The following is a 20160-nucleotide window of genomic DNA, read 5'->3' as shown; positions in this document are numbered from 1 at the left end:
GGGGTGGGGGAGGGGAGCACACCGTTCCCTGGAGAGTCAGCTGGCATCTGGAGCACCTCAGTTTTCTGCTTCAATCTTGCGGGCAGCCATCTGGGCTGAGGTCTGGCGTCCGGCGTGCGTGCCATGTGACAGAGCGGCTTTTCTCTTCACTGCCGACCTGGGTCTGGCCTTGCTGACCTCTGTGGAGGTCACACTCTGTCCCCCACTTGGTCCCGACAGCCAGAGGGCTCTTCTCTTGCAGGTACTGCAGGCTCTCAGCCTGTGGGATGGCAGGAGGCCCTCTGCGTACACTGGGCCCAAACGTGGCCTTAGTAGGTAACGTGGTACCAGGCGCGCTGTTGGCTGGGGCTTGGCTGGTGACCTGCTCTGTTTGAACACTTCTGCCAAAACGTGTCTTCAGATTTCCTCCCTTGAAAAAGGAAGGGCTTCTGGGCAATGTTTGGCCATCAGGGCCACCAGCGGGATGAGGCGAAGGTCCGGGCAACATGGTGTCCGGAACCGTCCGGAACCCAGGGCCCATCGTCACGGGGACCGCTCTCCACTCAGCTACTGCTTCTCATGGCTGCACATTTAAATACAGTTATTGTGGGACTTAACACCCAGATTATGAGATGGGCACGACACACTTCAGTAAGACCTGCCCTCCTTAGAGTTCCGTCCAGCATGCTATTCGCGTCCTGCTGGGAGACGTACACTTCGTCCTTCACTGCACGGCGGTGGGCACAGAGCCTCCTGACCAGGGCGTGGGGATCCCGCCAGCGGCCGGGACGAGGCGCTCGGAGACAGAGGGAAGCCTCCCTTTGCTCTTTGTGTCTTGGCGGAAGATGGAAAGTCCCGCACAGGTGTGGGCGTCTTCTTGAAGGAGGCGCGGTACGCCAAGGGTCTGGCTTGACTGAGGAAAGAAAACGCAAACAGAACCGTTTGAGCCAGCTGCAAACATCTGAAAATAAACTCCCCCAAACAGTGTGAAACCATCACGGCAGCTGCAGGAAACTGCCCCGGGCCTGGGACCAGCCCCCCCTGCCTGGTTCTCCTTCGAGGATGCTCAGCTCTGCCAGTTCAGCGGCTCCTCAGATGCCCCCTCCGGGTGTCCCCACCCCTCGGGGTGGACGGCCTCTCTTCTTTGCGTCACTCATCTGTGAGGTCAGATCCTCCCTGACCATGAGATTTCCCGGATTTCAAGGCTCTCACAGCTGCCCAGCGCTAAGTCGGGCTGTCCACATCTGTTGGCCACACAGCCGAGGCAGCCGGTCCTCCAGGCCCTAGACCGGGCTCCTCCCCGGCCGGCCTGCTTGGGGTCGGGGTGTTGTCTTCCTGACGTTTCTTTCCTCAGCTGTCCGACGGGCAGAGCCGTGTGCAGACGGAGGAGACGTGGAGACGGGGCCTTACGTGGGTCTGCTGCCGTCAGGAGGGCCTACCACGTGCTCCCTTAGAAAATGAACGTATAGCACAAGGTTCTCAGTCTCAAATAAGTCAAGTTTGTGGTCTACGTCGGCAGCTCTCAAACCTTCCGGTTTAAGACTCCCTTTATGCTCCTAGAACTTGCTGAGGCCCCCAGAGGGCTTTTTAAACATAGTTTATATTTATCAGTATTTATGCTTAGTATCAAAGCTGAGAACTTTTTAATACACGCTCCCTTAGGTGTCATCATGAGTCCCTTGTGAGCCTGAGAAGACAAAGGGCACCTCAGTATTTACAGAAATAGTTCTGACCTCGGGGGCCTCCTGGGAAGGGGTCCTGGGGCCGTGCTCTGAGGACCACCCGTCCGAGTGCCGACGAGACAGGCGCCTCAGAGCAAAGAGGGAAGCCCCAGCTCTAGAGCCATCCAGGACGGCTGAGAAGTAAAGGGACACACGAGGCGCCGTGGAGATTCGACAACAGCGTGAACCCCTTGCTGGTGGGCCGATGGGGAAGTGCCACTGCAGACGGGGGGCAGAAGTTTTGTGGTCAGGCCTCTCCAGCCCGAGACCCACCTTGGATCCAGACAGCACAGGGACTTACATCCCTAAGCGGAACACTTTGCTGCCCAGCCCCAGACGTCGAGCTCCAGGTGATGCAGATTCTTCTCCAAAAGCAAGTGTGGAAGTTCACTCTGGGTGGGGCATGAAGCATCCTTTCTGAAGGTTTCCTTAGAAGAAAGACCCCCCCCCCCCGGAAGGTGAACTCACGCCGCTCTGTCCTTGGAGACACTCGTGGGTTTCAAATGGCTGTTTGCCCATTGAAATCTGCCCACATTTCATCAAAGAAAAGTCTTAAGGCCGAAGTTCGGTTGGGGCACTTATCGTGCGCGAGGTCTCTGTGCTCCCAGTTCCAGGGTTTGCCGGAACTTGGACTCATGACCTTCTCTCTTTCCCTCCCACCACGGTTATGGCTGATGGTTCTGGTTTGCTTTGGGATGGGTATTTCGGATCCAGTGATTAGATGGAGCGGACCTGGAGAATATCAGAATTCCTCGCTGTGGGCAGTCCCGGGGGAAACACACACCCGCGGGACCGGCCTCGCTAGGATCCCCAGTGGCTGATGGAGGTGAGGGCGTCGCTGTCCGGCAGCCATCCCAGCAGTGGTGCCTGGAGCCCTGTTCCTTTCCAGGAGCGTCTTGCTTCCCCTCAGACCTGGGTCAGGTACGGGCGCCTTCAGGTGGGGCGTTGGCCGAAGGCTGGACAAAGGTGAGGCTGTGACGGCACGGTGCCTCCCGTGATGGGTTGGTTCCTGTGTGTCCTGGGAGCTGAGCCAGGGCTGGGATGTTGCCCCCGGGAGACCCGCCGTGGTCACGACTGACCCCACTGCCTCAGTCTTTTCTCTGTTTGGGGCTCCGGAGCATCGACTCAGGGTTGGAGACCTGGCTTGTGTCCTGCTTCTACCGTAACTGTTGTGAGACCTTAGGAAAGTCACTTAATTTTCCACCCTGGCTCGCAAGAGTTGGCCTGTCATTTCTTCCTGGTTATGAGGGTTAAAGATCTTCCAGTACAGGGCCCCTCATCCTGAAGTAAGACGCTTGTTTGCAGGGTCACCTCCTCTGAGCAGGCATCTCTGCTGCGCTAGTCGTCTGGGCCCTTACTTATCAATCCCGCCCCCCCAGGGAGAAAGGGATGCCACGCTCGGAGGGCGGGCACTGTGTGCCAGGACTGTGTGCACCTTGCTGAATCCAGCACTCCCAGGGGCGATGCAGACGGGCCCCGTTCTCCTCACCCTGTAGATGGGGAGACCCCCAGAACACTCGGTGAGTGAGTACTGGAGCCTGGGTTGGCATCTTCCTGGGCCACGGTGTGTCCAGGACACCAGGGTGGGCAGTGCACCAGAGGCAGTGTCGCTTGGGTCAGAATGTTGCTTTGTGTCTTCTCTTTCTCATCTCGGTTTTGTAAAACCCTCTTTTGTTTGTCCGCTTGCAAAGAGAACGAGTTTGGAGAAATTTGGCCACCTCTGGATACTAGCCTGAGTGGACACAGTGCTTTTTAAAATAGGTTGCAATCAGCTGCGTTAGCTTAAACCACTGGTCTTAATGTGAGACCTTCTGGACAATGGGAAGTATTCTGATTTCTTTTGTAAGGCATCCAAATATAAAATCATCCTGCTTTTCTTACCTTCCTTTTGTCATGTCTCCTGACTCTGCAGAACTTAAAGGGAAAAACAGGTAACATTTCTAGGGCACATTTTCGGTGCAATGATGTGTTTACCCCTCGCTGACTGCCCACAGCTCTGTGAGTGAGAGAAGGACGCGGCAGCTGTCTGTTGTCCTGGAGAGAGAGGGGTGCTGTGCTAGGGCTGACCCAGGTCTCGGGGTCCTTGAGCAGCGGCAGGAGAGGCTCCCGCAGTGGAGGCCTTGGTGAGACTCGCTGAGGCCAATGCAGTGAGGGTGGGGACAGGTCAGGGGCAGGGAGCACCCTGGAGAATTAGGGTCCATGCGGAGGAAAGAGCGGAATAAAAGGGACCCGGATTCAGGTTTTCAAGAGTGATGTCGGTGAGACTGTCACTGATAAAACAATCTAGAAGATGCAGAGAGAGGTTAGGATGGAAGCGGGTGTGGTTTGGGCCATTCTCTGTCAGGGGCTCTGAGGTCCTTCTGGGGTGGGTGGTCTTCTCCGGGGCTCACGGCGCTGGGTCGCTTCTCTCCCCTGTCTGGGACTCGGGTTCAGGCTGGAAACGGTTACTTAGGTCTGTTGCTACAGGAATAAGCATGGGAAGAAAGCAATTAGAATGGACACCCGGGGTCACTCTTTTCTTTCCAAAGAAACTGTATCTGTGAATTACATCCAGATCTTTATTGTTTTGGAAATATACGTTTGACTGTGGGCTTCCCGCGTTACCTGTTTATACCATTTTGGGGATGTTTCTAGACAGGACTGGTATGTGGCTTCCAAGGGCAGAGGGGCAGGGGTGCCGTGTGTGGGATGTGGCGTGTTTGCCTTGGTGTGCGTGTGAATTCTCACCCAGCTTCGCCTGACTCTGCCATCCTGAGCAAGATATAAAACTTTTCAGAGCCCGTGTTTCCTCACTGGTAAAATACACATGGTAATACGTATACCTCGGTCTGTTATTACCAGGATTAAAGGAGAATATGCATATAGCTGGGTTCCCTGCCCGCCATGCCTGTAAATGTTATGGCAACAATCCTGGATTTAAAAGCTAATCTTAAAACTCTTCCTTTGGAATTAAATTATACAATTGATCGTAAACATGTGTCACTTATGCGCAAAGCCTTAGCGCCATGAATCCCAGTTTGATATTTTACTGAAAGTGGACATGTGAGTAATTATATTCCATCAGAACTGTAAGTTTCAAGGTCTCCCCCCACCCACTCTGCCATTTCTAGAAAATCAAATGCTAAAGGGACAACTCTGTTTTTTTTTTCCTTCTTTGATCATCTGTGTTGTGCAATTAAAAAGAAAACCACAGACAATTCCATGACTGATGAAGACAACATATGTAAAAATTAAGTAATCGATTCTAAGAGAGCGGGCCTGGCCTCAGACCAGGACTTCGAGGCCAGGATGGCTCAGTTTAAACCCTGTCTCTGACACTCTGTCTTTACCTTCTCTGATTCAATCACGGAACTTGCAAAATGATAACAATAATCCCACCTCACAGAATTATAGCAAAGTGATTCAGTTATACATATTTTTTATACATTCTTTTCCATTATGGTGTGATCAAGCAAATTAATACCTGAAAAGCAGGTAGTCATAAGAACCCACTAAAAGTTGTCGAGTATCACTCTCCGATCTCTGCTGTGTGTAAAACTCCTATGCTTTCTTTTTCTTTTCAAAGATTTTTTTGATGTGGACCATTTTTACAGTCTTTATTGAATTCATTACAACACTGCCCCCGTTCCGTGCTTTGGCCTTTCGGCTGTAAGGCATGTGGGATCCCAGCTCCCCGACCAAGGATCGAACCTGCACCCCCTGCATTGGAAGGTGAAGTCTCAACCACTGGACCACCCGGAAAGTCCCTCATGTGCGTTTTATAAGGGAATCCTACTGGACAGATTGTTTATTATTTTATCCCCGAAATATTTTTATATGTGAAGTCCTTGGTAAACCTCAGAATACTTCACAGAATTCCATTCTGTGTAGCAGTTAAGCTTTTAGTATCCACCAGCTAAGCAATGTGTAATCACACACAGCAGTTAGGTATCTGTATTAAAGAAAATAATGTCCACTTTATGAGCCCCAAGAGCAGTCATATACATTTTAAGACAAGTAGAGCGAGGGTGCGAGTCTTCCTGCTGATTCAGTGTCCTGACGAGGTTAGTATGCATGTCCGTGTGAGGGCCTCTGGAGGTGATGGCATCCTTGGTCCACAGGGGAACAGTGGTCCCACCTTTAATTTGGTACTCGTCATTGCTTTGTGCTGAGTTACCTGTGCATTTCAATCTGCGTTTACTAACATCCCAGGATTTGTTATTTTCTGTCATGTGTGTCTGGTAGCCTCGGATTAAGCCCTCGTTATCCCTTGTAGGGACTAAAGACAGCCTTGAACTGGTCTTTTGTCTGCAAGCTTTGCCAGCAGGGTTTTAAAGCACAAGTATGATCCTGGCACTCCTCCTTGCAAGGCTTTCCGCTGCTTGTGGAAATTGCTTTACCTGCTCCAGAGCCCCCACTCTGGCTCCTGCTGCCCGGCAGCCCACCGCTGCCCTCCCTCTGAAACCCTGCTTCCTTGTGGGAAGGCCAGCCCCGCATCCACCGTATTTGCTGAGCACATGTTAATGTGCCATTGACCTTATGCATGTGAAAGGCAGGGGCCGTGTACTGATAAGGGCAAGTGGCAAAATGCCAGGAGAAGCAAGATATTTGGTGGTTTAACTAGGTGTAGTTTTTGAGAGAATTCTGAAAATACTATAAGGAAATGCAAAGAAAATAGAAGATGCTGATTTTTGCCCTCTGAAGCTGACACCGGAATGCCTGTTGTATCTGACAGCTACTGCTTCATAACAAATAGCCCCAGGATGTTAGCTGTGATCAGTGACAAGTGTTCATTTCTCATGCATCTGCTGATCATGGCTGGGCTCTGCTGGGAGGCTCCAGGCTGCATGTGGGTCTGGGTCTGTCCCATACATCTCTCCTCTGAGTGAGTGAGGAGTGAGGAGGATGTGAGTGAGGAGACCGGAGGATGCCCTGCTCCTGGCAACACCTAAGGGCCGGAGAGTGGCCCACACACATACAGGTGTCCAGCCCCAGCCTGCAGACACCCCACGAGCAATGTAGTTCCCACGTCTGAGCCCAATGTCACAGGACAGGGGAGACACCCTGCCAGTGTCCGGGGGAGCCGCAAAACCCCTGGTGATGGGGAGAGAAGACAGATTGGGCCAACGTGTCATCACTTATTCCTGGAAATCAGTACATAATCATCCCGAGTGAGAGAAGCTGAAGGGGTGGGGATTGAGGGCCCAGCAGAGCGCCGTCCGGATGGCCGTGAGTGTTGGATGGGGAAACGATGCATTTCCGAGCCATCCAGCTGGTGGCTGCCGTGGCAACTGGACTTGGCCAAGGCCTTCCAAGATAAACAAACTAGTCCACGCAGGTCCTGGCAGTGCAGCAGGGTGGCCAGAGCAACAGGATCCCGGCCAGCAGAGGACACTGAGGCAGAACACAGGGACTGCACCCAGAAAGCTGGGAGGAGAGCAGGGGGACAGATGGACTCACCTGGTCATTTCTGCAGCAGATTCCGCTGGATGTGAAAACTGCCCGTGGCTTAGATGTTCCTGCAGAGCAGACTCATGCCCACTGGACATGGGACCTGCGCAGATTCTGCACGTTCTCATAGCAAAAACTGTCCTCACCCAATTAAGTCAGTACTTAGAGGCCCGAGAGCCTTCTTATTATTACTATTATTATCATCGTTGGAGTCCAGCCGATTTACAATGTTGGGTTAGTTTCCAGTGCACTACAGAGTGGATCAGTTATACATATACATATATCCCTTCCAGTTCAGATTCTTTTCCCACATAGGTGGTTACAGAACATTGAGTAGAGTTCCCTGTGCTCTACAGTAGGTCCTCGTTGGTTGTCTGTCTTATATGTAGTGGTGTGTATCTGTCAATCCCAATGTCCTCATTTACCAAGAGCCTTATTATGAGCAAGGCTGGCCATACTGGTGTAACGTCAAGCTCGCCGTGTTTGTTTAGTGGGTAATGGAGCACCACGTCCTGTTGGACAAAAAGAAGGGAAAGACTAAGCGTTTGTTAAGTACCGTTCCTGGGAGCCAGCGATGGACTCGCACGTGTACTTGGTTTATCACTGAATCCGAGATACTGTCCATCTTCAGATATACCAAAAAGGCAAATAAATATATTGCCCATTAAACTGTGGTCGGTATTTTCTCATATCTTAGGATCCCTATTTTATTTTTATTAAGAGAACTTTCTACGCGTCATTTAGGTGTCGATTGTCTGTCAGGAACGTGTCTGCTCGGTGAGGTGGGCTGCAGCGTGTGTGTCCCCCAGGACAGGAGGTCTTCACCACCGCCGATGCTCTCAGGCTCTCCCGGGCCAGGGTGCTTGGAGGCCACCGCCGCTTAGGTTTCCATCACTCGACGATCCTTTTACCCGGGCTAGAGTTTTGTATAAGTGGAATGATGGCATCATATAAGTCCTGGTTTCTGCCTTTTTCACTCATTATAATAGTTTGTAGATTCACTCTTGTGGGTCATATTTGTTACCCATTTATTCTCTAGTTTATATGCACAGTTGTACATTGTATGCAGATACCACGATCTGGGCGTTTTCCAGTAAATGGCTCTTTTAGTTGTTTCCGTTTGGGGGCTGTGATGAGCAAAGCTGCTGTGTGCATTCTGCACCCATCGCTCTGTGGGTGTGTGTTCTAATTACTCTTGGGTGAACACCTGGTGTAGACGTCACACTTGTGTGAGGAACGCAGGAGGGTCCCCACAGCACCACATCATCGCCAGCCTCGGGGGCCTCTGGTGTGGGTCCTCAGGGCCCCTCCCGCAGGCCCGCGGAGGCACCTCCTGTGGGTTTACTTTGCATTTCCCTGGGGACTGGGGACGCCCGGCGGTTTTCTCACTGCTTATTGTGGGGTCACATACCTTTCATTTTGAATTGTCTGTTCAAATCTTTGCCCAATTTAAATTAGATTATTTGTCCTTTTTATTGATTCGTAGGGGTTATTGACATAACCTGAATCTTTGTCAGGTGTGTGTGTTACGAACATTTTCTCCCCGTCTGGGGCTTGCCTTTTCACTTTCTTAATAGTGTCTTTTGGTGAGTGTAAGTTATAAAATGTATTAACAGCATCCAGGTTACCCAATTTTTCATTTTGTGGGCAGGGTTTTCTGTGTCTGCCGTAAACCCCCAGTATTCATGGGAAGCCCTTCAGAGGGAGAGCTGACCACAAAACTGACAGCTGCAGTGGGCATCCTTCTGAAATACGGCCAAGTCTGCAGACCATGTTCTTAGAATGGACACGATTTGTGATTGCTGCCTATAAAAATGCTTCAGGCTTTATTCAACCCAATTAGTCAACCCAATCATCAATTCTAAATCATCTCTCAACTTTTCCTTTGCCCGCAACATATTCCTCAAATGGGGACTCTCTTTGGGTGGTTTTTCTTGGACAAATTCAGTGGCTTCTTTCGACACAGCTCACCTTCCTTTGGACGCCCTCACATGAAAATTCCTTCTGTTCATTTTTTCTCTTTCTATTCTTCTTCTTTCACACATTAACTCCCCAACATTCAGTATAAGAGAAAATTACGTAGTTAAAGCCCTTCTGAATAGGAAAGAAGTCATGGTCGGTCGTACCACCCTGCACGTGCCTGATCTCGTCTGAATAGGAAAGAAAACGTAAATGTTTTCATCTAACCTATGAAAGTGGACGGTATAATTTGAATTTTGTGAGCATTCGTTATTTTATTTTCTTGCTGAATTATTTCCAGAATCCCAAACTTTCTATTTATCCGTTGGAGGACATCCTTTTGGAATGGTTTCAAACCTAACTTTTCAGGAGATAATTACTGTAAAACTCCAGCTTTGGTGCCCTTTGCTGACCCACCAGCCAGCTGCGGGCGTCCCCACTGGCACGCACACTTTCACCTGTCCTCAGCCAGTCCTGACCAGAACTTCACAAGCGCCTTCCAACCGTCCCTCCTTCCCTCTCGCCTATTTCCACCATCGTGGTTTGGCCCTCTCCATTTTTACTTTCTCTCAAGAGTCCCTTTTTCTGTGCTCTTTCCCACCATGTGATGAGATCTCACTGACATTTTTCTAAAATGTGGTCGGGACTTGTCTTTTTGGAGTCCCGTTCCCGTGTGTCTCAGTGATTGGGTGAGTTTCCAGTGTGATGAAATGCGACTTGTTGGCCGTTCATCTCCTTTTCCAGGCGTGATTAACATCCTGCACAGAGCAGGGGCGTCTTTGCCGGAGAGAATCCCGCTCCAGGAGCTTTTCCCCTCAGCCATCTCGTTTTGGCCCCAGCGGGATGGGGCAGAGCTCAGCTGTCTCAGGAGGGTGACTGTTAGACAGATGGGGCAGCCCCTTAGCCTCTGTTCCCTTGGACCATCATGAATTTGTTTAAAGAAGATCTACTTCCTTCCATATGGCCCTAAAATGTAATTGCATTTCTCCCGTAAGAGAAACTGAATTCCCCACATGGAGCCAGGTTTACCAAATAAAATTGCATAAGTGAACGGTTCTAACTTCAGCCAGGATGTTTATATAAACAAACACGGAATCTCTTCTGACTTGGCAACGACGTCTGCCATATTTTACAACATTCTCAGCAAATTTTAAGAGGTGGTTGACTTAATCAATACTACCTTGCTTGTGGTGAGCCTTCAAATATGATGTAAAATCCTCAAAAGGGCCATTTCAAGAATTTTCCAGAACTATTTCTATAGATCAGTATGTTCTTGGATAGAGCATGGAAAGCATTTTGTGCCCAGATAATCACACCATAAATTCTGTTCACTAGTAAAGCTTCTGAAAAAGGGCCAAGTGCACAGGAAAGTAAGCAACGTGTCTCCAGGAGAGCTTCCTGGAGCAGGTCCCGCCATCAGCTGAGCCGCCTGCATGTGGAACTCCAGTGAGGGACGGACCAGCTACTTTGAGGGTTTCAAAAGACAGGAACCAGTTGCCTCTGAAGCCGTGTAGCCCAGCCTCCGTCCTCCTTAGGTTGCCCCCATGATCTAAAGTAACGAATCGGTCACTTCAGAAAGAAATGTGAGTCATTGTCATTTTGATTCCAAGCCAGTTTCCTAGTCACAGTTGGAGCGAAAGCCTCGTTAAATTAACCCTGTAACACAGGGGGTCGGTTTGATTTATGTATCTGCCTATTTGCTGAGCAAAATCTAGAGTGCTCAGAAAAGTACAGAACTTAAAGGAAACGATCAGTATGAAATTTGTAAAAACTTGGGTGGTGCTTTTATAAGAAATGCAGCGCCATCCATTGTTTGTGTGTATTAGAGATGAACCGTGTATTAGAAAGCCCCTGCCCGGGTACCCTGTTAGCGCCCAGAGCAGTGCCTGGAGCAGTGTTTGTTGAGTGCACCAGTCAGTACAGTACGACTACTGGTGGAAACCAAGTGCCCAGTCCGGATGTTGGGCTGATTTAGAATCATGACTTTGCTATTTAAAATTCTTAACTTGCAGACTGCCTCGACCCCCCCCCCCCCCAAAAAGATCCACTTCTGGAAATGAAAGCCACAGGGAATTTAATGGAATTGCATGGGTGCCTCGGAGAGCAGAGGGCAGCTCAGACAGCTCAGGGCCCCGGAGTGGGCTCGGGACCTGGTCCCTGGTCCACATGCTCACAGACCACATTCCTTCCTAAAGGGGGCGGAAGCTGAGGGTGCAGGGCTGTCTCTGTAGCAGGGACCAGGGTGCTCGCTGTTAGGAACAGAACCGCATGGCGTGGCTCAAGGGCCATTTCTTCCTTCTTCTCTCGTGTTCATTAAATAACGTAGAATGACTGTGAGATTTGAACCACCCTGGGCTTTGAGATTATCCTACAAGACGTCAGTCTGGACACACAGCATTACAGCTTCTACCCTCCTCGTCCATTTTCAGGAGGCTGAGGTCCGCCAAGGAGGAAGCACTGTGAATGTCTTCTGAGTCGGAGTGAGGGGAGAATCCCAGGCGCCCCGTCCCTTTGTGTTCTTCCAGGACGTGTGCAGGGATGCTATGCTCACACGATAGCAGCATCTGATAATACAGTCAGTAGATGAACTCGTCACAGCATTAAACGTACATGTGACTATCCTCAGATTGTAAATGGAATTACTAGGGAAAGAAAATCTAGGTGGTTTTGTAACTATTAATGCCATGACTGTGAGTTATCTCAAAACAGATTTATTGAGTGTCTGTGATATGCCAGGCATTCTTTTTTCTTTTTTAAATTTATTTGTTTTTAACCTCTTTATTGGGGTGCCAGCCATTTAAAAAAATTATTTTCAGGCATTTTTTCAGTGCTGGAAAAATAATGAAAATGAGAGCTAACCTTTATGAAACACGGTTTCTGTGACACACTGCATGGGGAACCTCCTTCAGTCTGGTCACCTGCGTTGTCACCTGCGTCAGGTGCCTAACTCCTAAGTACCATACCCCCGTCACCAGCCACAGCGGCATTGACACAGAAGCACACCCCTTCCCAGCTTTCGGGGGTTCCCCACCTGTGCGGTGTCACATCTACAGTTATAACCTCCCTGTAAACTGTAGTTAGTTCGTTTCAAAGCAGGCTAAAACATAATTTGTGGAAAATTACTTTCTAAGCAGGAAATTGCTCTAAAGATTTTATTTAAAATATATTCGTCCAATATGTTGTCTGTTTTCTTTTCCCTTTTACGGGGAAATATGAAAACAAAAGAATCTTTAGATCCCAAAAGACAGCTCAGGTGAGGGAGAGCCTGTTCTGAGACAGCCCAGTCCGAGGGTGAGAGGTCTTGCGGTGGGCTGTTTGTTCGCGATGGCTCTGATTCGGTGCAGAGGCCGAGCCAGAGAAACCCCACTCCAAGGGCGGAAACTGGAAACAAGCGCCCACATTTGGAATTCTTTTTTTTTTTTTTGCTGTACGCGGGCCTCTCACTGTTGTGGCCTCTCCCGTTGCGGAGCACAGGCTCCGGATGCGCAGGCTCAGCGGCCATGGCTCACGGGCCCAGCCGCTCTGCGGCATGTGGGATCTTCGCGGACCGGGGCACGAACCCGCGTCCCCTGCATCGGCAGGCAGACTTCCAACCACTGAGCCACCAGGGAAGCCCCTGGAATTCTTTAACACGGGTGAGGAGGAGATTTAGTTTGCTGCTGTGAATTTTTAATGCCATGTATTTGGGCTGGAAGGATGCAGAACAGGAACATTTGGAATATTCTGTGCCCAGTGTTTTCTGGATTATATTTTAAAGCTCGTGTGAATCTCTAGTGAGGGACAAAGTGGTCTTCACCTTCATTTGACTCAAATTCATTACCATCTGAGGATCACTGAGTAGCATGGACTCGTTTATATGGTTCTAAGGCATTCTCGGTCTATTTGGGGCAGAAGGTGGATCTAAGTAAGCTCATGTCCAAACGCAAAAAAGAAACTGAATTTATTAACATAAAAAGACATAAGGCTTTATACATGGAAATACCCGGCCCTGGAAGTTTTTTAAGTGATCACTTACTTTTCGTGTGGATGAGTTTCAGCGCTAAGCCCTGGACACAGCTTTAAAAAAAAAGCCCCTCGTCTTCTTCTTGACTAATTTCCAGAAACGCAGGCTGTTTCGGAAATACCGCAGCTGGGATTTCCAGACTCAGCCTCAGTCAGCCCTCGGGGCGAGTGGGGGGCTGCTCTTCCAGGACCCTCCTGGGGGGTGTGGGTAGTGGTGTCAGCACATCGCGGCTGCAGCGGGAGGGGCCGCCAGGACTCGCTGGGACTGGACCACGTGCCCGTTGGCCCGGGCCCCTGACGGGGACCCAGAGCAGAGGACCGTGGCCGTCCCTGGGGCCTGGGTCCCACCTGTGGCCTCCGGGGGTCCACGGGGCGTCAGATCCACCTGTGGACGCTGACCGCCCGCCCTGACCCTCCTCGCCGGCCCCTCTGTTTCCTGTTCAGTCTCATCCCCTGTAGGCTCCCCGGGTGACCCGCCGCGGCCTCACGCGTGTCTCCTTCTCGCTGCAGTGTCCTCGTGTGACCAGGAGCAGCAGTCGGCCCTGGAGGAGGCCAGACAGCCCAAGAACGACAATGTGGTCATCCCCGAGTGCGCCCACGGCGGCCTCTACAAGCCGGTGCAGTGCCACCCCTCCACGGGCTACTGCTGGTGCGTCCTGGTGGACACCGGCCGCCCCATCCCGGGCACGTCCACCAGGTAAGTCTCCGTGGGGCCAGGAGACCCTGGAACGCAGAGCCCCCATGGTTCCCACCCGCCGCAGATGCGATGCCCGTGCCCCGGACCTCACCCCACTTCTCAGTGCGGCGTTAACGCCGGTGCCGGCGGGAGCCCATCTCCCTGACGTCACCAGGAGCTGGCGATGCCAGCGATGGCACGAGGGTGGTGAAGACAGACTTTTGAGGCAATTTTGCTCCTATCTGTATTCACGCAGGCTGGAAGTTTGAAAAATGGCTCTGGTATCCAGGCTGGGGTGGGCACCTAGGATGTATCATCTATCACCTCAGCTTCTTTTGTCCCCGGTGTTGGCAAAGGGAACCTTGCATTTCACAGGAACCGATTGCCCAGGACAGCTCTCTGTAGTCCAGAGATACCTGTCTCCTGAAATTGCCACTGAAAAAGAAAGAGAGTACTGAGGTCAGGGGCAACAGTAGTTACTCAGGGTCTGAAATACAAACCGACCCATTCATTCATGTTTTGTGCGAGTCCGAGCAAAGAAAGTCTTTTTTTTTTTTTTGCGTACGCAGGCCTCTCACTGCTGTGGCCTCCCCTGTTGTGGAGCACAGGCTCCGGACGCACAGGCTTAGCGGCCATGGCTCACGGGCCTAGCCACTCCGCGGCATGTGGGAACCTCCCGGACCGGGGCACGAACCCGTGTCCCCTGCATCGGCAGGCGGACTCTCAACCACTGCGCCACCAGGGAAGCCCAAAGCAAGTCATTTTATAATAGCACCGGGAGAAGACCTGATATTTGTTCCTGGAAATAGTGTGAACAAGTAAAAGGATGATTTTGCGACTCTTGGTCATGTGAATTGACCTTTGGTTTTTCATAGATTGGTATAAAAGTAGTTTACAGGTAAAGGACTATCACCTCTCACGTGTGATCCAGTTCAAGCCCTGGTTCCCTCTGCAGCACTGAGGCATGAGCACCTTGATGCCTCCTAAGGTACTTTCCCCGATTTCTCAAGGGTGACCATGGTGCGTGTAGAAGGGGAAATGCACCCATGCAGATTCCGGGAGCTGGAAGGACAGGTAACCAGCTGACTTTTCCTCATGAGAAAGTCCAGCCACACCTGGAGCCCCATCTGGCTCATTTGGGAGACCAGGCTCCTTGGGGATGGGAACCCCAGGCCCCGGCCGCCCTGGACCTCGACGGGGTGTCCAGGCCAGAGACTGAGGTTCCCTCTGCGGGTGGTCGTAGGAGATTGTTTCAAACATAAAGAGAACATAAATCTTCCCAGGGTTTTGTGTGAGAAATTGCTTTGCTCGTTCCTGAACGCATCTGTATGTAGGGAGTGATCTTTTCTAAGAAACCTTTCTTGGGAAATGACATTTCCATTACTTCAAACTCAGGCTTGTGGACCCCAGGCCCAGCTGCAGGGGCGCTCAGAACGATCTCATAGCTCCGGCCCGCAAAAGTCCTCACGCTGTCAGAGCCAGGCTCCGCAGACTGGCTCAGATGCTGAGATCAGCTCTATCACGTTGTCCCTGTAGAACCTATAAACATTTTTATCTTACAGTCAGACGAGAAACACAAGAAGCCCTCCTCCCTCCTGTCCGTCCTGATTTCATTCTGTCCAGACTTTTTTGGAACAGAGTACCAAGTTCTCATTTTCCCTATTTTTTGTATAGGAGGGAGGGACTCCGTCTTCTTTGAGTTTCAAGAAACAGACTTAAATTAGACCCAGGGGAGGAGACCCCTCAGACTCGAGCTGTACTTTTCTCTCATTCGTTCATTCCTCTGTTCATCCTCTCCGATGCTGACTGTCATGACCCCGACACCATCAGAACTGAGGCTAGTAGTGAGGGGGGTGTCAGAACCCTCACGTTTCCCACAGGGCTCCGTCCATCGAGGCTGAGCTGTCCTTACGGCCCACCAGTCTTAAACGTGGCCGCACCCAATGCTCTCGGGGACAGAGACTCCGATTACTTCCGCGGTTAAAGGACGTGATTTTCATGAGCCGTTATTGTTCTCCCTGCTCTGCATCTTCAGCACACAAGCATGCCCTGGCCTGATTCCTGTCCTGGCTTCTAGAAGCATCACACGGCCGTGACGACATAATGTGGCTTTTCTGACAGCAAGAAAGGCCTTCCCCATGGACCCTCGGTGGGCCTCCCCTCACTCTAACTGGCCAGAATGTCACCCTCCGACCAGGCTACCTCCCGTCAGGGAGGGCCCTGGGCCCCATCATTCAGCACCCAGGCATGGACGGGGCCACCCCCGGGCCCCCGAGGCCACACGGAGCAGGTTCTACGTGTGGCAGAGTTTACACAGAAGGGATACGATCTCTTAAAGCTCCGAGAAACGCTCCCCTCCCTGTCACCCAGAGGTTCCCTTTTTATTCACTAAACGTTTGAAATCCCTCAATGTTGCAGGTGCCGCTCTAGGGGCTGGGGGATTCCGGGAACAAAGCGGACAGAACCCTGTGCCTCCATGGAGCTTATGTTCCGTGGGGGGAGAGGGACACAGAGCAAACCGCAGAAGCAGAAAAGCTGAACATGAGGTCATACGCCGGCTTGTGATAGCTGCACTGGAGGACGACACACAGGAAATAGGGAACGGAGGGGCAGCTTCAGCTGGATGGCCGGGGGCTCGCAAAATGCTGAGGTCGGATTCAGGTCCAGAAGGATCTGGGGAGCAAGCCGATGATGTCTGCAGGGGGCAGTCCAGACGGAGGGGGGAATGTGGCCCCCCGACAGCGTAGGTCCCAGAGCTAGAATCCAGTTACGTTTTGGTCAAAAGGGAGGATGTATCGATTAGGAAACTCTTCACTTCTGTTAGTGGTAAACCTGACAAATGGGCATAAAGAGGGAGGGACTATGTAATCTCAGGAAGGGGTGCAGAGATGGAAGGAGTTCCCTTTCAATGGGTGCTGTGACTTGGTGATGTCACTGAGGACATAGGGTCTCCCAAGTCTTTCCTCTGACATCCTCATGTGTTGCCTTTGCCCTTGGACAGACTTCCCTCATGGTCACAAGATGGCTTCAGGGATCCGGGCCTCTCATTCAGACACCACATGCTCAGAGGACACACAGCCCATCTCTCTCTTTCTTAGGAACCAAACAACCTTTCCTAAAAGCCCCCTAGCTGACTTAAGTCATGGATTATTGGCCGTAATTGGATCATATGACTACAGCTAACCCCATCACTGGCAAGAAAAATGGAATTGGTTTAAACAGATTTCTACGTGGATACTGAGAAATCAGTCAAAATCGTCAAGATTAAGGCATATCTTATGAGATGCTGGCTGGCGTCACCAGCCCTCACTTACCCCTGCTTCTGCTGCGATTGAGTAGCAACGTCACAGAAAGTCTTCTGCATTATTGTTTGCATACTTTCTGGTGCATAAATGCTATTTTCTTGTGATTTTTCTGAAATAAGCCGTTCCAGGGAGATGCTTTATAGTTTTGATTTATATTTGGGTAGCAGTTCAAGTCCCCCCCCCCCCACAACCGTTCTCTATATTTTCTGATGGGGAAGCATAATTTAAAAATCCAAGAACAGTGAGACGACATAAATATAAAATGCATCCTCATTAGAAGCTAGTCCTCCTTTCCTGTGTCATCAGGAAAGGTAATTACAAAGCACACGTTTTGATACAGGCTTGTGCCAAAGACAATAAACGCACAGAGGCAGAGAGCAGCTACGGGGCAGAATTTCTAGGTGGGCTGGTCGTCAGGTAGAAACATGAGCTGGACCGTGTGCTGATGCATCTGCTGGTCTCCCTGCCTTTTTGAGTCAAAACTGACATCTTAGCCAAGGTATTCAGAGCCCCTGCAGGCCGGAGCCCAGGCCACGCGTGGTGGGACAGGACCTGGGAGGAGGGGGGCAGGTTCCAGCCTGGTTGCTGATTCATAGAGGGGAGAGCTGGCGTGAGCTATCGGGTTAAGCGTGGATCGGGCTGACCGCCAGCTGCTACATTAGCGCCCAGAACGGAGGGATTTCTCTTTCACTTTCTTGTTGGCCAATGAGGGTTTGTCCACCTGCCACCAGGCTGCAGGCTGCTCTGACCTGGCACGAGGATCCCGTTCCCAGCCTGTGGAGCCCACGCGGCTTGCCGGCCGTGTGAGCATGAAATCGAATTTCTCCCTGGCAGAGAGCCTGGTATCTGATGGGCAACCAGACGATTAAGAGATGTGCTTTTTTATCTTATACAAATAAGTTAAAATAAACACTATTGGAAAGGATGCTGACAGATGTCAGCACAATTTAAATGGCTTTATCTTCAAAGGCACTGATTCTGTTTCTCGAGATTGTCGTTTCCGCAAGTCACAGTATTCCTTACAAGGAGCAGAATGTTGCCATTTAAACATACATTTTTGTATCAACATCAGTGCTGGGATTCTTGAGACATCTGCAGCCCAGATATGGAGCAAAACCGGGATGATCACGCAGTAAGGTTAATTTCCAGGCGGCTTCGCAGATTCAGGATGGGGTTGGCAGTTCTGTGGTGTCTTATCACCACGTGGGGGTACCGGCGTTGACTCCACGCCTTTGACAGGCTGTACACAGAGTTCATACTAACGGTCCAACTTCTTACCGTGACAGAACAGCCGGTGGCTGACGTTCTCGCAGATCAAGCATCCCAGGGGTGGCTGGGCCGTCCGGCCTCCCTGGGAGCCCCGCCCCTAGTTGTACCTGCTTGCTTAGGACCTGGGGCCTCACTTGTTCTTTCACAGCTCACACTTCACGGGCTGCTGGCTGTGAAGGTGTCAGCTGTAGCGTGGGTACCATTTCCAACCTCCCCAGCCCCACGGACGCTGATCTAGAGTCTGAAACGAGGAGTTTTCAGCCCTGAGCATGTGCTCCGTTTCCCCAGATTTAACAAGCGTGAGTAGCAACGAGCTCTTAGCCGTCTCTCCGTTACCTGGCTTCTTTCCTGAATGTTCCCCTAGGGAATTTCTGGCTCCTTACCTACCTGTCTCAGTCCCAGGTGGGAGAGGAGACACCAGGTGGGTAAGAGGTCCCTTCACCCCCGTTCATTCCTGTGACCGTGGTTCCAATGCCATCTGCACTGAACCCCACTGCATTTCAAAAGGATATGAGTTAATGGCTTTTGGCGAAAATGTGATAGCTTAACTGTTAGCCAGAGTGTGTCAGGGACTCTTCAATTTCAAAAACAACATTTCAAAAAGGCATATTAAGTTTGTGTGAGTGGGGTGTTAAGTTTTCTGGTATCAAAGAGGCTATTCAGGACGTGAGTGGCTGGAGGAGCTCGTGGTGCCCTGGCAGTGTTTCAACCGCGCTGGACCCGACCCTCCAAGACCGGCCCCGGCTCCCCGGGCGCCAGGGAGGGATGCTGAGAAACGATCCCTTCAGTGAGAAATTTCATTCTTTTATTTTCTCGGGTGGGAAAGCACGAAATAATGAAAAATAAGAATCAGAAACGATCCCTATGCAGTAAACATGATCTCGTATCTCTTTCTGAGAGAGTGAAAAGGAAACGGGCAGCGAGAGAGGGTGAGGCCTCGAGGGGACGTCGTTCATATCCTGGGAATCAGCAGCCCCCGGGCCTGACCGTCCCTCCTGCGCCGCCCCCGACCGGCTCTGACTGTCGTTCCCATTTTCCAAGAATCCTTCCTGACCCCTGAGACTGCATTCAGAGCCCTAAGGGCAGGTTCTCACAGCTGCCAGGCCCGCTACTGAATTGTCGACGTCCCCATAAGACTGGGCGCTTCCCCCCAGGGGACGTGCATCTCCGTGTCTCCCACCAGAGGGGCAGGTGCTGGGAGTCTCTCCACGTATCCCGCCCAAGGGGCTTTTATAGAGCCTTGAAGGAGTCTCCGCTGGGCGAGCTGTCCACCTGGGCCTGGATCTGGAGCCCAGCCGGCAGATCCATCCAGAATTGCTGTCAATACTGGTTTCCCCGAAGTGAAGTAGCCGCAGGCACCCGGCCCCGCCTGCTCAGGTACCAAGGGCCACCCTGTTCCTGTTGACTCCGTGGGCCCAGAACATACTCTTTATTTTATTTTATTTTATTTATTTTTTTTGCGGTACGCGGGCCTCTCACTGCTGTGGCCTCTCCCGTTGCGGAGCACAGGCTCCGGACGCGCAGGCTCAGCGGCCATGGCTCACGGGCCCAGCCGCTCTGCGGCACGTGGGATCTTCCCGGACCAGGGCACGAACCCTTGTCCCCTGCATTGGCAGGCAGACTCCCAACCACTGCGCCACCAGGGAAGCCCCTCAGAACATACTCTTTATTCTTTGAACCCTGAGACAACCTTTTGTAACTTCGGGAGTTAGATTTTGAATTCGTTGGGCTTTGAGTACTGTAGCCGTCAAGAATTCTGAGGCCCTCTCTGAGACTTTGCGCTCTTTCCCGGGGGCTGTGGCCCCGCCCTCACGCACTG

General features: G+C 51.4%; 1 protein-coding gene across 2 annotated transcripts in view; it reads left to right on the top strand.

The window, feature by feature from the left end:
• Positions 1–20160, top strand: part of SMOC2 (SPARC related modular calcium binding 2) — a gene marked incomplete at both ends in the record, with an annotated part of 153489 nt that overhangs the window by 90911 nt on the left and 42418 nt on the right. For both annotated transcript variants that reach the window (XM_082855438.1, XM_082855437.1), the window contains one exon: positions 13602–13788. In XM_082855438.1, coding sequence (XP_082711564.1) covers positions 13602–13788 — 187 coding nt within the window. The remainder of the gene's footprint in view (positions 1–13601; positions 13789–20160) is intronic.

This window comes from Leucopleurus acutus, assembly GCF_964270905.1.
Source record: "Leucopleurus acutus genome assembly, chromosome: 15".
NCBI lineage: Eukaryota > Metazoa > Chordata > Mammalia > Artiodactyla > Delphinidae > Leucopleurus > Leucopleurus acutus.
Note: the sequence above shows the minus strand (reverse complement) of the source record. Positions and strands in the feature narration are given on the sequence as shown.